Source organism: Lichenostomus cassidix, chromosome 2 (assembly GCF_008360975.1).
Source record: "Lichenostomus cassidix isolate B80296 chromosome 2, HeHo_3.0, whole genome shotgun sequence".
Classification (NCBI taxonomy): domain Eukaryota; kingdom Metazoa; phylum Chordata; class Aves; order Passeriformes; family Meliphagidae; genus Lichenostomus; species Lichenostomus cassidix.
The window spans coordinates 32897310-32919170 of NC_139482.1; the positions used below are offsets into that span (position 1 = coordinate 32897310).

Below are 21861 nucleotides of genomic sequence, written 5' to 3' on the forward strand. Positions count from 1 at the left end.
CGTTGCACACAGAGTTATCACCGGAGAAGTGACACTTTCAGGGTCTGCCCGAACAGACTAACGCCTTGCAAATGCCAAAACAAGTCTGAAACACTCGGATAAGTAGAAGTGATGAGAAGTGATAAGAGACCTTTTCGGAGGACAGAGAGAACGCAACTGGAAAATGTATCTCTAGCATGTGCGAGAGTAAGTTCCTGCAGTGCTGAGTAGATGTGCCGAGGAAAATGCAGTTCAATAGGTGGGGAAGAAAAGGCACTGAAGAGATACTTTGGCACCACGCTGACTGTAGTTAAAACCTGTTTCTGCACCCTATAATTTTAATTGGGATTGACCGGGGGTTATGGAGAATCTTTTTTTTTCCCCTACGGTCCCTTGCAACTCGTCTCCTTTATTTGCAGCTCGCTTCAGCACCAGCATGTCCTGGGGGCTTCCTGCCCTCGCATGTCCTGGGGGCTTCCTGCCCCCGGCACGCAGGAAGCCCCCAGGACACAGGTGGAACCCCGGGCCCGCGGGGTGAGATGCCGGGCTGTCCCCATCCCGCCCCGGCGCCGCCTCCCGCCCGCGGGAAGGGCCGGTGCGGCGGGGGAGAGGAGCGGGGGGCGGGCTTGCGGCTGCGGGGCTGCGGTCCGCGTCCCCCCGAGGCTGTGCGCCGGGCAGCCATGGGGCACCGAGCCCCGCCGGCCCGCTGCCCCGGCCCCGCCCGCCCCGCCCGGGTGGAGCCGCTCCCCGCCCCGCCGCGGGAGGAGGATGGGGCGGCGGCGGCGGCCCCGGCGGAGGCGGCTGCCCCATGGCGGAGGTAAGGGAGGCGCGGGCGGCCCCGGCCGGACACCGGCAGCCCGAGGGAGGAGAGAGCGCACCGGGGCGGGCGGGCGGTCCGGGGTGTCTGTGCGGGGGCGAGCGGTGGGGACGCGAAGGAGGACGCTGTTCTGAGCCAGCCACCCTCCCAAAAAGAAAAAAGGAATAAACGAGGAGGGACACAGAGGCCCGGCGGTGCGGGGGGCTGGCCCGTGCCCTGCCCGTGTCCCGGGCGGCGGGGAGCCAAAGCGGCGAGCGGCGGGGCTGTGCTGCAGCCTCTGCCCGCGGAGCGACCCGCAGAGTCTCCCGGCGCCGGAGCGGGGTCAGCCCCGCACAGCTGCCCCGTTCCGGGCACACGCCGGCCCCAGCGCTGCTGGCACCTGCCAGGCAGGGACATAAGGCCAGGACGGACAGTTCTGCTTGGCATTTCCTCGGGCATCGCCTGTTTTCTTCATGTGGGAGCACAGGCATCTCGAGAATATCACGCAACTGCAGAAATGCAGCTTCTCCATAGTGTATCCCATAGAGCCCCCCTCACCTGGGTGTCACAGTCGGTAACTACACTCGTCAGGCACATTTCTTACATGTAGAGGGTCTTACTGTGCCGTGGCTAACTTCTGGGCTTCTTCTATCAGCCTTCTGTTATCAGCGCGGCAATTTGAAAAATCCACGTGAGGCAGTAAGTACCCAACAGGGATGAGCGAGTTCGCTATTTATTTGCGCTGCATGCAGTCCGGGCTGCGCTTCTGTCTGCATGCACCGACTCAGGCCCTCGTGCTGCACAGAGCTCGAGAGTTGTGCACAGCTGGAGCTGCAAGATGTAGCTGTAGCCAAGCCACTCAGCTGTGGGGCTGGCTTTTCTCACTCGAGTTGCTATTGGGAATAGAGTTTCATTGTTTCTGTGCAGTTTATGATCTGGGACTTTTGTAGTGTGCTTCGTGGATACAAAAGATACAGGAGTGCCAAAGTGATGGGTTTGTGACTCTGATGTTAAGTACATTTTGAAAGATCAAGCTGAACTACCAACATTTTTCAACTTGGTTTTGAACAATTGTGAATTGCTGGTTCTTATTATGAATTAATGGACCAGCATCAACTGATAATTGTTAAATTTGTAGTGCATGGTAAATTTTATTTTTCTTTTTAAATTTTCTTTTTCTTTTTTTTTCCCCTATTTCCCCATGTGTTAACTTGGTTATTTTTGCAAAGTAGTTGCAAAACTAGTTTCAACACCCTAACTGTAAGGGATGACTCTTTTATGTGGAGAGAAGATGATTCATTTCTTTGCTAAGTGTGGGTCTGGGCCTCTCTCTTACGCACAATGCATTTAAGTGAAATAATGATTGGGGCAAGATAAGGCAGTGCTCAGTTCCTGAACTACAATGTAAAGGGACATCTGTGTGGGAACCCCATGTCTCTTCCACCAGACTTCTTTTGAAGCACACGGCAGGTCCAAAACATGAAACACAGATCAAAAAGTCGGTCTTTGTTTTAAAGGTGACCTTTGGTAGGTTTGACTGAGTCTACGTAGACTGTCAAAATGTTATTGTAATGGTATAATGGATTCCAGGGTCGTTCAGCTGATTTATAACCTTCAATTTGCCTTTTGTAAAAATAGATTTGAGCTATTTTTAGCATTTCTCTATCCACACTAGATCAGGACAAGAAGTCTGGGTAAATAGATGGAAGTATTTGTTTTTTTCTGCTTGGTGTTGTGTGGCATCATGAAAAGTTTGCAGCTGGATTTATCCACCCCTGAATTAATTTTATTCACTGGAGTTCAGTCCCTGCTGAGAACATAGCCAGCAACACAATGCAAGCTGTTGGTCCTCGTCTTTAGAGATCTGGTACTTAAAACCACTCTTGAAGACAACTGCAGATGAAAAAGAAAATTAATTCAGTGCCGAAGCATGCTGTTGGAGCATGCTAAACTGCAGGGGTTTGCCTATTTTTCTATCCTGTGCTAAGATGAGGTGCAGTGTTAGAACAGCCTGAGCACTTTGGTTTTGGCAAGGAGTAAAGTAAGTGTGTGGGTTCCTACACTCAGCTTGCTGCCCAGCAGTCTGGGATCAGCCCTAACCTTTGTATTCATTATATTCCCAGCAGAATATTCCATTCAGTTCATTTCTGTAATCAAACATAGGCCTGCTGATGAAATGTGAACCCCACAATATTTTATTGCCTTAGTAATGAAAATAACTAAATATGTATCCTCTGAAATATACCTTTAATGGAGAAAATAATGACACCATCTCAGTGTCTTGCCACTCATTTTCTTAGATGGATGTGTGTAACAGGATCAGGGACAAAAGTGTTTGTACCAATGTAGAGACTACATTAAAGAAAGGGGTTTTGTTCCAAGTCCTGAGCTGTCCATTCTGCCCTTTCCTGCATTCCCTACAGCAGGTCAAAGCAGCTGGTTGGTAGCTGTGTCTACACACATTATTAGTATTAGTTTAGGTATTATGTTTAATTAGTTTAATGCCTCTGCACTGTCCTGATCTGTGTCAGCTACAGAATCAAAGCTTGTAGGTTTCATTCTCATGGATATTTAAGACTGAGACTAAGGTACCAGGATTCTTCCTTGAGAACCAGGAGTTTAGAGGAAAAGAAATAAAAAAGCAATACACATTTGCTTTGGATAACTGGAAAAACATGCATCAGTTCATGCAACAAAATAGATTAATTTCTATAGGAATGCAAGGTGGTCATTCAGGCCCTACCTCTTTGCAGAACACCTGAGATGAAGAGTTCAGGCTCCAGTGGACACGTTTGCTAAGGAAACAGATAAAAAGCCTGAGGGTGAACCAGGTCCTTTCTTCAGGGTGATAATTTCTAATGATTATTTCCAGATTCAGCAGTGTTTGTGCTGCACCTAGTCTTGCTCTTTGCAGTTTGCTGAAAAAAGAGATTGCTATCCTGGTTGGTTTTGTTTGGGTTTTTTTTAAGAAGGGTTTTATGATGGGAGCACCGCTTGCTCCTTAATTTTTAGCACCTGTTTGAGTGCTGACATCCCCCATTGAACACAGGGTGCCTAATATTTTTTATCCTACTCAAACCTACTCACACAAGTAGGTCACATTGAGTAGGCCATGTGTGAGTAAGCCACACTGAGTTACTCACATGGGTAAAGCTGGGATTGTCTGCTTATTTTTCCCCAATGTACTTATAAATTATTGTTGCATTGCTCAAGGAAATAGCTTATTTTAAGGAAAACTAAAATTGAAATTTAGAGGCACCGTATGGCTGTGTACATTTTAAAATTTTAGGCACAGAAAAAGCCAAACAAAAAGAAGGGGGGGAAGACGTGTAGCTGACACTGAGTATAGGTCTTATGTTGGTGTGGAAAAGAGAGAAGCCATTCCACAGGCACATAACTTGGGTTACAGTTGATGCCCCACTCTGCCAACTGCATTTTCCTTAGCCTTCTCAGTGTAGCACTGCCTCAACAACATTTCTAAAAGCTCTTACATTGAGCCCTAAGTCCATATGAAAAACGAGACACGTTTTCCAAAGCACCTTAAAAACAGTGTGTGAGGGAAATGGGAGGCCACAGTCCTCTGTATATGGTAATAGTATTCCCAAACAGAGAAAGTCCCAAGAAGCTTGTGTTATGATCCAGTTATTAGGGTTCCTTAGAAATCCCTCTGCCTGAATTAAGGTGCAAATGAGACCATATGCCAGTCAATAGTATGGGTTTTACTTGATAGTAAATATGAGAGAGAAAGAGAGAGAGAGAAGAAAAGAGAGAAAAGGAGGAGTAGGAAAAGGGGTGGGAGGGACAGAAAGAGGGTGACAGAGACAGAATAAAGAAAATATCACCATCCGTGGATCCCAAAGATGTCGTGTTGATCCTCTCCTGCTGGTCTTCTTGGTGGTCCCCCCAAAAGCACAGAATGCCATGGGTTAATATACACTCAGGCCAGGGGCAATGTCCAGGCATGTCCCCCCAGGGGAAGGGGCAGCCTCTAGCCGCAGATTCTGCTTGCATCACCTGCAGTCCTGTGGTGCCAGGCCTAGCATTTGGTGGGTCTGTGATGGATTGTGACTCTCCCTCAGCTGCCTCTCGTGAAAGTCTTGTGGATGTGGCCTGTGGGGTTGGGGGTTCCACAGCTGGGCCAGTTTGTGTAACAGAGGATGGATGGGTGTTTATTGCCTCTGACCAGAGGTTACACCACACATCCCAAACCTCCTCCTCCCCCTCAGCTGGAGGGGAAGTTTGTGCAAACTTGGCTTCTGTGAGCTGTGCTCTCCACCCACCCCAAACTCAGCCAGGGATGATTCTCAGCACAGCTGGTGGCTTTGGCCTTTGTGTATGCATACCTTTCCCTCAGCCTGAGATGACTGAACAATAGGGTTTCCCTTTATCTAATCTCAGCATTTTGACTCTCAGTCCAAAGTCCTAGTCAGGTATCTTCAGGGAGGCTTCTTTGATTGTAACTTCTTTATACACTTTTTGTTATAATGAGCAAAACTTTATATCAATGTTTGAGGCATGAACTATTTCAGTTTCTGACAGTTTGTCATACAACGTCTTAGCTGAAGGTCTTGCAAGGGTTCAGAACTGGTCTGTTTGATTCAGTGGTTTTCTTTTCCCTTTCTTTTTTGTGTATCAGTATTTCTGATACACAAATGTAGACATTTCAAGAAAGGGAGTTTAAAAACTCAAGGAGTTCTTTATCTTTTACAGAATATACATGGGAAAATATTTAAATTAGCAAGGATGGACTGTGTAGCTCTTCAGCTTTTTCTCTGAGTAAACCTTAGAGTAAAAATGTTCTTTCCAAATTACGTAAACCCAAGACACTGATGCTGCCCCTGCCAGCAGAAGAGGCAGTGCTCAAATGAGGGCTGCAGTTGCTGTGCTGGCTCAATGAACTGCTGTGAAACAACCTCCTGCTCAGGGTGGGACAGAGGACGAAGGTTCTGCTCCCACACAAATCAAGTAGGTTTATTGTATCTGAATGTATTGCATTCTTTCAACTGATCTTTTGAGGCCCTTCCCAGGAGCTGAATTCTGCACTTGATTAAACAACACCTGCTCTAATTAATAATTAACAGCATAACGTTGCTGTTGTTTATGAATTGCGAAATTTAAGGAAGAAGATGCACAGTGGATAATTTGTATTGTTTGTACTGTTGTCTCTATGTTACTGTTTGGAAGGGGCAGTTTGAGTCAGGTCATGTGAAACGTCATACAGGCATAGTTCTTTGAACACTGTCAGAGGCAGAGTTTCATGGTTTTACAGCACTGGAAGAGGGAAATCCATCCCAGACTTTGAGCACCATTTGAAGTATTTCTGTTGAGTGAAAATAATTTGAGTTATGGATTCTTTTTTTTTTTCCTTGGTGAGTGTCAAAATTCGGTGAAGTGAAAGTTAAGTAGGAAACAGGTAGGCTTTCTCTGAAGGCTTTTCTCTGAAGACTTTTCTCTAGTCCATTTGAAAGCTTCCCACTGAAGCTGTGTGCTTAACTTACAGAACATATTTCAAATTATTATTTTCTTTTTTTTTCCTGTTGAATTCATTGAGCAGTAGGACATGGCAGTATTGCTGTGGAGGGACATCTGCAAACAGATAAATGGGCTGGGTCCCTGCTTGTGGATGGCCCTTCCCTGTTAGCCAGAAATCACTTACATGGTAAGGAGGTGGGGGAAGGACCTCATGGTGTTCAAGATAGAGGTGGGGTAAGAGAAGAACTTCAAACTTAGTCTTGAAAGGGTTTGAAAAAGACAAGTCAAAGGAGTGTTCAGGAAGAGTGTTAGAGGCAGTTAGGGTTGTGGTGCAGGGCTGACATACACCAGCATTTTCCTGCTCTCTGGAGAGTGGCCAAGGAATTCTCTGGGGGGGTGGTGCATGAAAAGTGCATGTGAGAGTAGATGAGGGGACTATGACGCATAAAGAAGGAAGAATAAGAGTGTGGTAAATGTGGAAAATAGGAGAGGAATTACGCAGAGGGAAGGGGAAGATACTCAAATCCTAGAGGAGCTGAAGTGTCAGGCTGTGGCTTTTAACAGTGCTCCCTATTCAGAGCTGTGAGTTGGCAGGCATTTGGTGTTGCACAGAGGCTGGTAGCTAGGGAAAGCGGGCAGTTGGATACCTGAGAAAGTGTGTTTGCCTGGGAGGACTCAAAAGGAAGACATCTGGAACCAAATTGTGGATTAAGTTTTATCTGAAAGGGCAATCTCTGGGTAATTTTATGTTTATTCAATAGAGACTACATCATACTAATGAGGGTATATAACCAACCTATGGTAAGAGTAGAGCAGGGAGGGAAGGAGGTGTCTTACAGGACCCATGGTGTCGAGTAGTTCACTGACCACAAAAGAAAGTATCTTGGAGCACCAGAGGCATAGAAAGTGGTTTGGGGATTATTTGCTTTTTTTTCTTATTTTTTTCCTTTTTTGGGGGGCAGGGGGGGGCATTGTTGTTTGTTTCGGTTGGGTTGTTTTACTGTGCTCTGTCTGAAAGAGTGACTGAATAACTGTAATTACCTTCATCACGTTTACTGTTAGGGATATTGCGTATTTTACTGATACTGAAATTGGCTATAAATTGGTTGGGAGTTCTAATTTGAAGTATTAGAAAGTCGGCATTCTTTATTCTCAGTGCACTGAACACACCCAGAGGATGTCTCCTCTAATCGGGTGTGTCGTGAAACTTTACAAGGTATTTATTCCACCATGACCATACATATTCATTACAGTGTACTTCCTAGCTAATACATAAACATCACTTTTACTGGAACTAATTTGCATGCATCTGCCTCTTACTGGAAGTCCTTTTATGGTCCTGCAGGGCTGTCTGAAGGGGACTCTGGTGGTTGTACTCACTGAGTGCCTCCAATGTTACACGTGACCTTGCCTTGAATTTCTCTTAGGGCATGTGCTGTTGCTTCTTGTTATGTGGCTTTGCCACAAAAACCACTATATTCCTCATTATCTGTTTATCCACTAGCTGCAGCTACATTTAACATCCTGTGTGTCTACTTTTGCATTCTTTTATCTATTTTGCTAGCTAGCCTTTAAGCTCTGTTTAGCAGCTTCGAGGGGAACTGAAAATTTCTACTCTCTATGCTGTCTGTCATTACAATGAAGTCAGTTTCTGGTGGAAAACATCAGCTCATGACCAAATGGCTGGAGTGTGAATGTGTTTGGTGTATGTTTTAGAAGTGGTTTTAGTAGGATATTTTTAATAGGATATTGAGCTGTTTTCAGCACAAAAACTGATGTTTTAATTGAACTCAGTGACAGCAGTATTGGTTTCTGTGTCTTCAACTTGTACCTGTCTCTGCCTCCGTCTGGGGAGTAGGTTGGTGTTAATTTTGTGTTGTAACAGAGCACACAGAGTCTGTGTTTCTTGTAATAGTTGACACAGCTGGCTTGTGCTATCTAAAGCCCTGAAATGCATGTGGTTGGAGAGGTGCTACAATCTCACTGCAGCACACAGGAGGGCTGTCACGGGGAGTGTTTGGCTGCAGCCCAGATGGCATTATTAGGATTTAGAGCAGATACATCATAAATATTTGACAGGTGCCACATTTGGAGTCACATCTATGAGCCATTTGATTTACTCAATTGCATTGCTGAGCTAGCATGGTTTATTGTCATTTTTAAGCCTAGCCGTAGATAACATAAAAGTTACTTTGATATTTGGTGTTTCTATCCACCATTCCATCCTCCACATGCCCTAAACCCTGGCTGAGTTTCAAAAAATAAAGTACTCTTCTGTTCTGGTGTTTTCAGGATATTTTAGGGCTCATTATGAATATAGACAAACAGCAAACAATATTTTTTCTTTCTTTTTTTTTCTTATCTATTAAGTGAATCTAGTTTGTAAGATTATTATCGCATATTTAACATACACAGGCAAAGAGCAAGATCACTAAACTTAGAGCTGACTGATATCAGATACACATCATTATATTTAATTATTAATTGTATTTAATCTTACAAAGTAGTAAAGTGAAACTACTGATTATGTTACTAGAAGCTATTTTGCTTAACTTCTACTGGTATTGTGCAAACTTTAAGGATCATTCCAACACAAACCATTCTATGATTCTATTCTGGAGATGCTACTTAATTATTCAAAATGTGGCAAAGAGCGCCAGGCCTGTGCCACATCTTTTCAGCTAACAACAAGGAGAGGGCTGGTTCTACAGAGTAGTAATGAAGTTAGTAATGGAGAAGGGACAAAAGTTTGCAAAAAAACATCTCAAATGTTAATGACATGAACAGAGCAGTTTAAAGCTTGACAACTAAAACAAAGAGAGCCTAACAGAGTAATAGGAAGATAGTCCTGTGTGCCAACTGTACACAGATCAATAGCTGAAAATAGCTTGATTATGCTTTCTGCTGCTTCTTCAGAGGGATCTTGTTCACCCATCCAATACAGTGTAGTATTTTGTGCCAGACCTGTTTGTATTTTGGTGTCATTATGGGTTCTGCTTCCTATACATTATTTTATGCACAGCAAAAAAGACATGGGTGTAGGAAGCAAGGGGATGAGATCTGTGGAGTGATAGTTTGGTGTACAGTGCACCCAGTGCATGCTGAGATCAATACTCTGATATACTTAATTGGAAACGGAAGGCTCTATTTTTAACATAGAGTAAAAAACTCTGGAAACCTGCCAGAGCAGGCAGCATACTTCCACTTAAGTGTAGGCCAGGCCACCCACAAAACCATATTTTCTCTCACTTCTGCATTGATTCTTGGCTCTCCTTAAGTAGCAGATTTGACATAAACTACTATTTTTCATATTCCAAAGACTGACAAACAGAAGCCTATAGCTGACTTGTGGTAAGTTGTACCTTAGGGAAAGGGCAGCGACACAGTTCAAGTCCAGCCCTCTACATACAAGGCTGGTGGATAAGTTGGTAAATTAGACTCAGTCTCAGAGTGTTCTTTAACACAACTGAAATTAGTAAGTGGCAGAAGCAAGAGGATAATTTCCGATACTTGGAATTTTATTCTTTTATTATTATTTTATGGTGAGAATTTTAGTGTAACTCTCTGGCTTTGTGCTTGCACAGAAGTCCTTCCAAATGCAAATTGAAGATTGCCCCTAGGTGGGGTTGCAGTTTGCCATTTGGAAACAGCCTGCTGTCGGAGGCGTGAACTTCCATCCTCCGGTGGCAGAAGTAGAAAGGCTGCTGCAGTAGATGGGTTTGGTGGTATTATTAAGTGTTCTACAATCAGCAAAAATCAAGTCTCTTTCTCCATACAGAGACAACCACATGCTGTCCTGATTTTTTGGGCTCATAGTGGTATGACTATAACTCTATTACTGTTTTTTCTGTTACCCTTGTTGCAAAATAAGGATGGTAAGGACAGAAACAATAAGTATGGCAGTACAGTACTGAGTAAGCAGTGTCTACACCTAATGCCTCTTGTCAGTAAATTAATATCCAGACTCTATAATAAACCTTTAGTCATTAGATGTATATCCAGGCTGTAAAATTAAGGTATTTTTAAAGAAATGCCTTATTCAAAAACACAGTATGGGTGTTTGTTGGGGAGACACTCCTATTCTCCTGATAGCAGCAGTCAATCCCAAGTGATGCAACAGGCATGGAAAAAAGCATTCTGTTGTTGAGCTGTACTATTCAGCTGTTCTTCATCACTGAGGAAGACTAACAAGCTGGTGCAAAGTGTAATATCAGAGTATAAACCTTTATCAGCATAATCCAGGGGATTTTTGTGAGAAAACTGACAAACAAAGGCAAAAAGGTTCTGGTTGATTTTCATGTAGACAGTTTCACTGAAAAGATCCCATAGGTGAAAATTGGTGATGTGAAATATCTTACATGCGCTGTGTCTATACCACCACTGTTGAGAAAAGCTGGCTACAGGGCCATGATCCTTCAGAAACTGCTCTGGTAGTGGTAAAACCAGGTTCTTTTCAAAGGATGGATGACTTATTTCAGTAATAATCACTGTGAGCACCCATGAGTATATTTTAATACAATCTGCAGGAGGAGGAAATGGTGTTATTAAGACTAATCTTCAGAGCCACACGGTGCAGCATTATTAAGCTCACTCAGAAGAGATGACACATTCCCTTTGGTAAGCTACAGGGAATGGGCATGACTGCAAATGTGAGACCCTGCTTCCCTCCCTTCCCCACTGGCACCTCTGCTCCATTCACATCAGCAGGAACTCTGTGCAAAGATCAGAGGGAGATTCTGACATCCATTCTGTGCTTAATTCAAGGAGTCCTGTAGGCAAAATGCAAAATGTGATCCTGTTGAGCAGTAGGTGGCTCTCAGCCTGGAAACTAAGGGTACCAAGACACTCTCTGTTGCTGAGTAGAGACAGATACATAAAAATGAATGCAGACTCCAGATAAATTCCAAAATTTGTAGTCAGAAATATTCCCCATCTCCTTAGCAGTCAACAGTTTTATATATTGATGAGAAAATACCCAAAAACTCAGTTGTCTTTGACATCCTGGGAAAATTAAATCCATGACTGTTTTCACAAATTTCAATGAGCTTCAGAAGCTTTTAGTTTCCCTTCCGAAAGGAGATGTTCCATCAGGCGCATCAGAAATTCAGTTCTCACAGTGGTTTTGGGAAGGACCATCTCCATTGCAGACTTTAGCAGACCAGCATCATCTGCTGTCAGATTTCCACCATATGCAAGTTGAACAGTGAGGATTTTGAATGATTTGTGGGACATGCCGTGAGCTCTTCCCAAAGTTACCCCATGCTTTTCTTTTCCCTGGCAGGGCAGTAAGTATATACCCCTGGAAATTTTAAAAGGAACAACCAAGTTGTCACTCATATGCCTTCTGTATTCAAACCCAGTGCTTGCAGTTGGTTTTTTGAGGCATCACATTATAGATAGCACATTTCTAACTATTTCTTGTATTTGCCTCCTCTGCAGCCAGGAAAGTAATGAATTTGCTGTGTTATTCAGGAGCTGAATACTCTGCCACAGCAGCAGCTTTTCAGGCCACTTGGCTCCAAAGCAGCTGCTTAAGGTCTTTAACAGCAGTTGTCCTTGACTTCACATCCACTTTTGATGATGATAGATTTTGTTAATTAGAATGATTAGTATTAGGTTGATTCTCTGTAAAATTAAAGAGTAGCTCTGATCTTGCAAGCACATAAGTATGGGACTAACTTCATGCCTGCGAGCTGCTCCATTGGACTCATGTAAGAGTTTTTATAAGTAGCTACTTAGCATGTTCTCAGTGTCTTGTATACTAACGTCCTTCTCCTCCTGTTTAGCTACATAGAGAAAAAATGTTGGGTAGGGATGTTTTTTTCTGTTGTTGGGGTTTTTGTGTGTGTGTGTGTGTGTATATTTTTAGGCAAGTAAATTTGTTTTCTCATATTTGGCAATAAAAATTCATCTAGTCATTTCCAAATGAACAGCTGACAAAGAAGGCATAATGTTTTGGAATATCATTTCTAATTATTAGAAACTGTGTTAAGCATCACTGAAGGAAAGTATCTCTTGTGTGGTGACAGATAAATGCACTGGAGAGCTATTTGTTTTTACAAATGGCTATAAAGCTAAAGTTCTCTTCCAGTCCTGAAAAGAAAATACAGAAAAATTGAAAGCCAAGAAATAAAATTAGTTCGAAATAAAATTAATTTTCATATTTTTAAATATTTACATAGAATGTGCAAAATTGAAAATAATGTTCATTTATTTCAAAGTTATATAAAAATTTACTCCAGAGTCCTGTTTTTAAACTTTTTACGTTTACTTTTTAATGTGTTTTGTATGAAGCAACAATTTAAAAACTTTTTAATGTTTTGATGACTATTACAACTGCAGGTTTTATGTAGTTTATGCTTTCATAACAAACCTATAAAGTAAACCTGTTGAGATTTTTAGAACCGAACACTATCTCATTATGTTTGCTGCTGTTGAAAACTTATCTTTTATGCTCCTGCCATAGCATTTTGCTGGGGATATATGGAACTAATGCAGTGTGCCACTGGGTTTTCTGGCTGAAATTCCACTGAGTTTCACATTTTAATAACAAACAATTAAGAAGTCTGATGATATGACTTTAGATAAAACTTGGAAATTGCTTCTGAGACCCCTAAATTAGAACAATTTCATCACTGGACATTAAAAAACTCCATTATTTGGATAAATGAGAATGGGAAATGTCTAGATGAAAGTGGTGGGAAACAGTTGCTATTACAATGCAGGTAAGCAAGGGATATTGCTCATTGGCCATGTATAATTGCTTATTTTAAGATTCCATCATTGAGTACATATCTGGCTTGGATATGTTGTTGTGTAATGGCATCCAAAAGACACTGATGGTCCAAACTTTTCATGAAGTCACGTCATGGTTCTTTGTCAGGTTTAGAAGAATTTTTTTCCAGTGTCCCATTTCTACTGCAGATGGTTCAGTGCCTGAGCACCAAAGCAGGAGGCGGTGGCTGCCCCCCTGAACTGACACTGGTCTCTTTCTGCCCCCAGAGTCTACACACTCAGTTCATCCACATGACCTGTTTAGTGCATATTTTATTTGAAATGCTATTGCTGTAGGGAAAAAAAAGAAAAAAAAGTGCATTTTAAAGATTAATTTTGACAGCATGCTGTGTAATAGAAATGGTTTATTTGTGTCTTCAGGATGTTGACCTGAAAGGATGTCAGGAAGCCTTGGATGGCTGCTGTCCCCATCGAGATGGTCAGCTGGAACTGCAAGAGGAGGAGGAGAAAGACATAAATCAAGTAAATGATGGGAAGAAGGGAAAACTGAAGAGGAAGTGAGGGAGGATATAGGACATATCACTAAGATAAATAGTAATGAAAAGAAATCCAGTGAAAAGTTTTGAAAGGAATAATTTAGTTCCTCTTTTTATTCGAAGTGTTCCTTGCCAGGACAGGAAAGGAATGATCACTTCAAACAGTACTTTGTGAATGACACCCTTGTAGACCTTTTTGAAAACTGCCTCCTCCCCTCAATCCCCCACTATTGTTTGTGTAGTTGAAATATTCCAAAGTTTACACAAAACACTTGCCACTAACCATTTTTCAGTTTGGGTTTATTTTCTCTGTTGTGAAGGTGTTGTGCTTGTGGGCAAGGATTTTTTTTGCCTACAATCACTAGCGACATGCACACTAAATTATACTGCTCTCACCATTTATGTAAAGCTTGATGCTCAGATGTAGAATTGCATTTGGGACACTGAACTGTTCTGTTCTGTTCTCTCTGGGAGCTACAATGAAAAGGGCACTAAATTTTCGTCAGACCTTGTGGGAGCAGAGAGCATCTGATCCAGGTGTCTTGCCAGCCTCTCTGTTTGCCACTCCGCTGAGAGCTTGGCTTTGAAAAAATACTTGATTTTCCCACACTGGTAGGGAGGTATGGCTTCAGAGGAGGAAAGCCTAGTTCCACTGTTGTGGGCAGAGTAGGGATGCTCAGGCCATGGAGCTGTTCTGATTGTTTTAGCAATGTGTCACCTCCCATCAGGATGAAGATTTGAGGGTGGGCTCAGCAGCAGTATTGCACTGTGCTCTGTTTCCTCTCAGACTTTGTTTTTTACCTCCTTTTATGTAAAATAACTGTGCTTTACAACGCATTTCTCTTTCTTTTGTCACAGAGCAACCGCCAGCATGTGGATTCCCTTCTCTCCTTAGAGGGCTATTTACAGCTTCTGTCATCACAGGTGGAAAACATGCTAGAGGTAAATCAGAAAATACAGGTACTGCCAGCAGATTGGAATACAGTCAGCGATTACTGGGTAATGACTTACTCTGTTTTATGAAATCGCCCAGCCTACCCCACCCACTCGGGAACATATTAGTAAATCAATGTAGTAAAACTTACCTGAAGATGCTAAAGATGTTACTCTCCACCTTTTACAGCAGCTCTCATTGGCTTTACTTGAAAAATTTCCCCAGCAACTTCCCTGGTATAAGAGCTGTGTTTCCACTCTGATCTGGTATTCAGACTTGGAGCCACTGGACAGCTTAATTAGTTCAACTAATAGTTGCTTTTCTGAAACCTAATGCCAACTTGTATTTATCCAGCAGCTTTTGGTGTGTTTCTCTAGAGAAACACTGAGTTATTATACCGTAGCAGCTATTGGGCATTTGTGGTGAAAGATTACAGTTGTCATAAATATTGGGTCAAGTGCTTACAAAGTTACTACCCTCAAGAAAACAGATCTATCTTCACTCCAAATCAGGTCAGTCAGCATTAGCCGTAAACCCATTTTATTGTTTTGTTGGGTTTTTTTTTTTAATCTTGTGGCCCTCTGATACTGTATTTTACTTTCTGTGTGCCTGTCTTCACAAAAAACAGTTGTTCTCTTAATTGAAGTCTCCCTCTTCTCCCACAGTTCATGGCTGCAACCACTGACCATGAAGCTACTCCCTACATTCCTTTTTGGCAATAATTCAAGGGCATCTTACATATACCTCCCATCATAGGATCCTCTTCCAAGGTCATTAGTGTTTTCCATCTAACTTCATGCTTATCTAGTTCTGGGAATCTCTAGGTTGGATAGTACCTTTTAGCCTACAAATTAGCCTCCTTTTCTGTTCAGCTCTGAAAATGGATTGTACACTAACAAAATGTAGAAGTTCATCAATTTAGTTCTCTCCGTTCTTCTCATAATTGGAAAGGAGTTTGGCTGTAGCCTTTATGCGGCTATAACAATACACGGTTGCATATTTTATTTAACATTATTAATGCACTGCCATCTTGTGACAATCTATCCGTTGAATATGGATTGATTGTTTCTTCCAAGTATCACGTATTAACAGTGAGTGGGGTTTTTTAATAGCTGACTTGCTAACAATCATTCTTTTCAGAGGATTAGTTGTAAATGTGATCTCTGTCTCACAGACTGCAGGTGGTCTAGTACAAGCTAACTCCCTAGGAGAAGTAAGGCAAGACTTTATCCTGTTACCTGACCTCCTAATGAGCAGAATAGAGAACTTAAGATTCAGTTCTTACAGTATGTAATTCGTTCCCTGAATGGCAATCAGAAAGTCCTTTCCTGAAACACAGTAGGACACTCAACTATGGAGGAGTCCTGTACACTTCCTACTTGATATATTTACATTCTCAAGTACTTCGTATTCATCTATTTTATGACTACTTTGCTTGTCAGCAAGCACCTGACATAATCTTGGACAGTGGCTTTGTGCTTCTAAGACCCAGCAACTATAACTCAGGTCCACAAAAGGTGGGCCTTAGTGCTACTGCAGCATTACCAGTCCAGTTTATTGTTTGGACATCAGGGCTGAGGGATCATATATCATCTTTGGTTTTGTAAAAAACCCTGAGCAGTAATTTAAAGTCAAGACATCCACAAAAGATGTGATTTGGTGGGGGGAATGTTACCTCCAAACTGATTAGTAAAGGAGTTCAGTTGAATCTTGGATGCAACAGACCTCCGTTAAGTGGAATTAAGCCAAATGTGTCACCTCACAGCACCAAAAACTTCATAAACTGTGAAATAAGTAGTGAGACTGTGACAGCACAATCTTAATGTTCGTGTCTTCCATTCCTCCTTTCTTCACCATTGTTCTCACTGGTTAACTTCTGCAGATGAGCTATTTATCTTCTTTAAAAAGTTCATTTTCTAACAGGTTAGCACCTTGAACCAGCTCACCCTTGAATCATCAATACCACTACCAGGGAAGGGTCATGACCACTCCTCCCAGGAAGACCTTTTTCTTAGGTCATAGTTTGATCAGACATAGTTTGTACACTTGGCAACAGTCCTATTTCTACCTCTCAGCACTCATCAGTCCCAAACTGTCCTTTACAAATCCTTCTACAATTCCTTCAGTCACTTCCGCACCCTTCTTCCTGCTTCTTTTCCCATATGCCAATACAGATTATGCTTTGTACAGATAGGAAACAGCATTCTGAATAGCTAGAAGAAGAGTTTAACATAAAAAATTTGCTTTAATAGAATCAAATAGTAGAATGTTCGAAAACAAATTGACCATGTCTGTGTAGGTGAGGGATGTAGAAGCATTCATGTTATGAAAGAACCCATTTTTCCCCCTTTCATCTTTTAGGTGAACTTTCTGGAAGATATACAGCTTGCTACTTCTAACAGAGGTCAAGACCCATCATCCTCACACCACAATATAAATTTGACCCAGACACTTCACAACAGTTTCGATCCTCCTGATGCCATGCTATTAAGAACGGACTACCCCATCCAGTTAAATTCAAAACCAAGACACATACAAAGGCAAGAGTTTTTTCCTCAATCAAGTTCTGATATCACAAATTCAGAACCACTATTTCATGGGTCAAATTTGACAGGGCTGTTTTCAGCTGCTGACCTTAGAAATTTAACAGCCCATGATGATAATTTTGATGAAATTAAACTCATGTCTTTGGCTTTGGAGCAAGGCATTAGTCCAATAGAAGTTTCTCAGATCTTTGAAGAGCCTGCCTCAAATTCGGGACTATTTTTGAATTCAAGTCACAGCACCACCTCTTACTCAGTCTCCTGCGAAGATGCTGTTGGGTACAGCAGTGGTGTTAAGTCTGCTCCTTCACATGGCTTAGGAGCTGTTGGTGGCCACTGCCAAGAAAACACTAAACACAGCCATGTGGAATATCCAGGTGATGCAGAGTGTTCTACAGAAGCCATGCTTCAGCAGTTTCTTCATAATCACACTTACAATCAGCTGCCAAGTCAAGCTGCCTCCATTCCAGAGCATCATCAACAGATGTGGATGAAGAAATCAAACGAAGTAAAGGATAGGTGCCACAATTCTACTGCTACAAACAGGAGCAGAGATGAATGTCGGGCAAAAGCTCTGAGAATACCATTTTCAGTCGATGAAATTGTGAGCATGTCCGTCGACTCTTTCAACACCATGCTAGCAAAGAACCATATGACAGAAACTCAGGTATCACTTCTACGTGACATCAGACGAAGAGGAAAAAACAAGGTAGCAGCCCAGAAATGTCGTAAACGTAAACTGAATGCAATTCTTAACTTGGAAGAAGACGTGTGTAATCTCCAAACACAAAAGGAGAGTCTTAAAAAGGAGCACTCCCAGTGCAGCAAATCCATCAACCAGATAAAGCAAAAATTAAACAACTTGTACCATGACATTTTCAGTAGACTGAGGGATGACCAGGGTAGACCTGTTAACCCATGCCAATATGTAATTCATTGCAGTAGCAATGGTAATGTTTTCATAATACCCAAGCACTTGGCCAAATCTGAACAGAAACAAGATAACAGAACAGAGCAGAAAGAAAAATAAGGTGGCTGAAGATCATCTGAATCACCTTCATTTTGCCTGAAAGGATGGTAAGAATACTTGCATGAAGACTAAAGGGCAGTGATTACAGCAGTTCAAACAGGAATAGCTACACTCGAGGAGAAACACTGTATGTTCAAGGGTCTGTCAAAACAAACCAACTGTGATCTGTTAGAAAGTCTATGAGCTCAGGCTTCTGAATGAGGAAATGTTTAGTTTTAGTTAGAATTAAAGGAGCTAGACCATCAGTGTAGGGTAGCCTTGTAGACCTATGTTAAAACTACGAATTTACTTACTGGTAATGGGGGCAGAGGAGCAAACGTCAATGAGGAATAAAAGCCAACATGCTTTTGATCAACATCACATGTGCAAGAAAAATGTTTTAGTCTTGAGTACTTGACTCTTCATACAGAAAATGACCTTATTTTATTCTCTAGCACTGAAAGAAAAATTGTAGTTCTAGTGCATCTTCAATTTAAATTCACTGGAGACTTAGTTTCAAGCGATAACCGCATGCTTTGCATTTATTCAGAACAGCTTTGATTTTCCTAGTTTTCCTCTGAGGAGAGCAGCCTGAGAGGCTACTGCATTTTTCCTCACTACTTTAACCATCATAACTCCAAGCAAGGATAATCTACTACTTAATTTTACAATTCAGTCTATCTGCAAATAGATTCTGAAAAATAATTAGCATCTGATTCAATATTTTCTTACCGTCATGCTCTGCAACTGAATCATTCCCAACTTTCTTTCACAAAAATGACCAATGGTGGCTGAGTTCCTGTTCTGTTTCCTAGTGACTGATATATATTTGCTTGTGTACATTCCCTTTTCCTCCCATTTTGACACCTTCCTCAAGTACTAGAGTTTTTCTCTTTGGCTTTTTTAAACTGGTATTTTTTAAGTGTCTTCAATGTTCCAGTTTTAATTTTTTTTAACATATATTTTACTTAATCTTTAAAGTAAATTAAAGTGAACCAAATTACTGTTTATCTGTACATATGAGTATGAAGTTACATTCTGATAGTGCTGTTGAAGAGTTTTTGGGTTTGACATTTATTTGTGCTGTTAAAAAGGAGAAATGTTATTCACTCACATACTTATTCAAAACATCCTATCCTTTACTGTTTTACAGCCTGAAAAAGGTCTGCAAAAGAGATGGCCTCAAAGGCCTGTAAGGAATGATAAGGAAAGAATATTGAGGTATATTGTAAGGCAAATAACTACTATTAACATCTAGATTATTAGCTACTATTAACATCTAGATAACAAGAAATACTTTTTATTCATTTTGTAACTAAAACAGATAAAACTGGTATCAAAAAGTTCTCATTGGTCATGGCATGATGATGATGGAGCAAATTTAGATTCAGGTATGTTAAAAAATAATTTGTACTAAACATGTAAGAATTACACATACAAGCAATACAAGCTTAAATGCTGAATTGTACCTATTGAAGAAACAAACTGCCACTAGCATGTAAATCACACTGGTTGCCTGCACTTATTTGTAACAAAACTGCTAAGTTATCAAGTGACATTTTCTAAAAAGGTAGCACTAAGACAATGCCAAGTGCACTGAATTGTCAGTAATGAAATCAGCCTGTTTTAACCATTTGCTCAGCATTTTCTATTAAAAGATTTCCTTAAATAAATGTTTACATCTGTTCTTTATTGCACCACAGCCTCAAATTGATAAGTGTAAATTCATAGCAGGTCTCGCTACTGAAGCCATAAAATTTCTTGCTGTTAAGCCTAAGTGTGAGACATCTCTCTCCTAATTAGTATTCACAGGGGTTTTGTCTACTAGCTAGATCACAAACTTCAGCTAAAACATGCAGTAGGTACCACACACACGTGATGAATTGTGAACTTTATTTCTAGTTGCAGAGGAAAAAAAGTACAGATTCAAGTCAGCATGATCATACTCTCTTAATTAAATGGCGTAACAAACATTTTAAAGTCCATGCACTTATCCTTTACAGAACCAGGTCTTTAAATTTACTTTATTGCCCATGTGCATAAGTTCTGATGGATACTAGATTAGCTTTGTAACTGAGAAATCCAGAAAGCCAAGTATTTCTGCTTTAGGGCCTCATGCAGGGAGGGGTGGGGTGGGGGGAAGGACAAAAACAGCGTAAACCTTTTGGTGCCCACTCCTCCAGTGGCAGTATCAAGTGAGCTCTGTGGATTTTGGTAAAGGCAGCTGCTAAGCGTATTGCATACACCCAGCTGAGGAACAGCTACATGGTTAAATTTTGGCACATGCCAAAAGTAAAGCATATTGCAATGCTTTCAGAACACAATGCTAATGGAAAGCAGTTTACTTCAACTGATCCATTTAAGTAATCAGCCCCCCGATTCCATTCCCTATAAATCTGCAGCTTGTAAAGGATTATGAACTGCCCTCAGCTAATTCATTATTGTTCAGTAACTGTATTCCTGTAACAAGTTGATGTATGATCCCAAATTTCTCAGAACCCAAGCAAGTATACCCCTAAAAAAACCTCTTAGGTGAAATACTAATTTTGGGTGGACTGCAACAGTACTGATGATACAGTGTTAGGTCTGGATGTACATTTTTTTTCAAACCATCAGCTACCTGCCCACAGGACAAAACTGTAGGTAGAATTTAGACCGATGTCCTGGTTTTAGCTGAAGCAGACTCATTACATTTCACCTCAAAACTGTTGAAGCATCTTCCCTTTCTGCAACTAGCCTGTATTTAAAGGAAAAATACCAAACACACATGCACACACACAAAGACAAAAAATCCACACCAGACAAAAATCCCCAAACATTGCCTGGTCTTGGCTATGCCTTATAGTTTCACATCCCTAAATTATGTGTGCAGTTACACTTATGGCCTGCAGCTTTTAATCCACGTCATGTACTGGCCTTAGACTGTATTTACAGCCTCTATACAAAAATGGAGGCACTGTCGAGTTGTTTTTCAGATTGAGTTAATCAAAGTTGTTACTGGAAGCACTGTAAACGTGGGTAACACCTGACTGAAGTCTGCCTTGGCTTCATTATTGATAAATCATGATTTTCACAAAATCAAAATCCCAAGCGTACAAACCAGGAACTTTATTGTGTAAACAGACATTATGTGGCATCAAGCCTACTCTGGAGCCACGTGACAAAGCCATGACAGCTGCATCCTACCTCACAGCTATGTTGAAGTATAAGTCTCTGAAGTTAGAATGGAAACACTTTTTTTTTAAACAAACCTAGAAAACCACAAAGCTGATGGCTGTAAACACAGCTGTTGGTAACAATGAAAAATAGGTATCAAAGTGGGAGTGTTCATTAAAATACTGCTCCCATGGCAAAGCTACGAAGTAGTCCGTAACACTTCAGCAGTAAACTGCATTTTTGTTTTAAGAGGTTATCAGAAAGAGGTTAGGAAATACCAGATTAAGTATAAAGGAAGAACAGTGGGCAGTGGAGACATCACCATGCACACATACTGCCTTTCCATTACTGAAGGCACAACATGCACTATGGAGCATTACCTGCTCTTAGATGCGCACCTGTTCTGGAGAAACATTCAGTAGAAACAAATGCAAGCCGAGCGCTTTATTAGACTGCCACAGCCACAGCACAGTTGACATGGAAGGCTGAACACTCTGAGAGGCATGCTGCAAACAAGCCCTCCCAGGAGAGACAAGAGCACTCTGCTGAAACACTAATGACACTTTGAATGACCACTACTGCACTGCACTGAAGTGCAGCTTTAACTTTACATTTTTGGTTTTATTCATTTTATTATGATTTTGCTTTTTACAACGCCAGATTTTATAAGCCAAGGCTGTTCCTGCTCAAGAGCTTACAAT

The 21861-nt window shown here is 41.5% G+C and overlaps 1 protein-coding gene across 1 annotated transcript; it reads left to right on the forward strand.

Moving 5' to 3' along the window:
• The first annotated feature begins 594 nt into the window (after positions 1–594).
• Positions 595–19677, forward strand: NFE2L3 (NFE2 like bZIP transcription factor 3). The gene is made up of 4 exons (XM_085050957.1): positions 595–796; positions 13403–13504; positions 14377–14460; positions 16814–19677. The coding sequence occupies exons 1-4, from the start codon at positions 788–790 to the stop codon at positions 18023–18025; spliced, it is 1407 nt and encodes a 468-aa protein (XP_084907083.1). The 5' UTR covers positions 595–787; the 3' UTR covers positions 18026–19677.
• The last annotated feature ends 2184 nt before the right edge of the window (positions 19678–21861 follow it).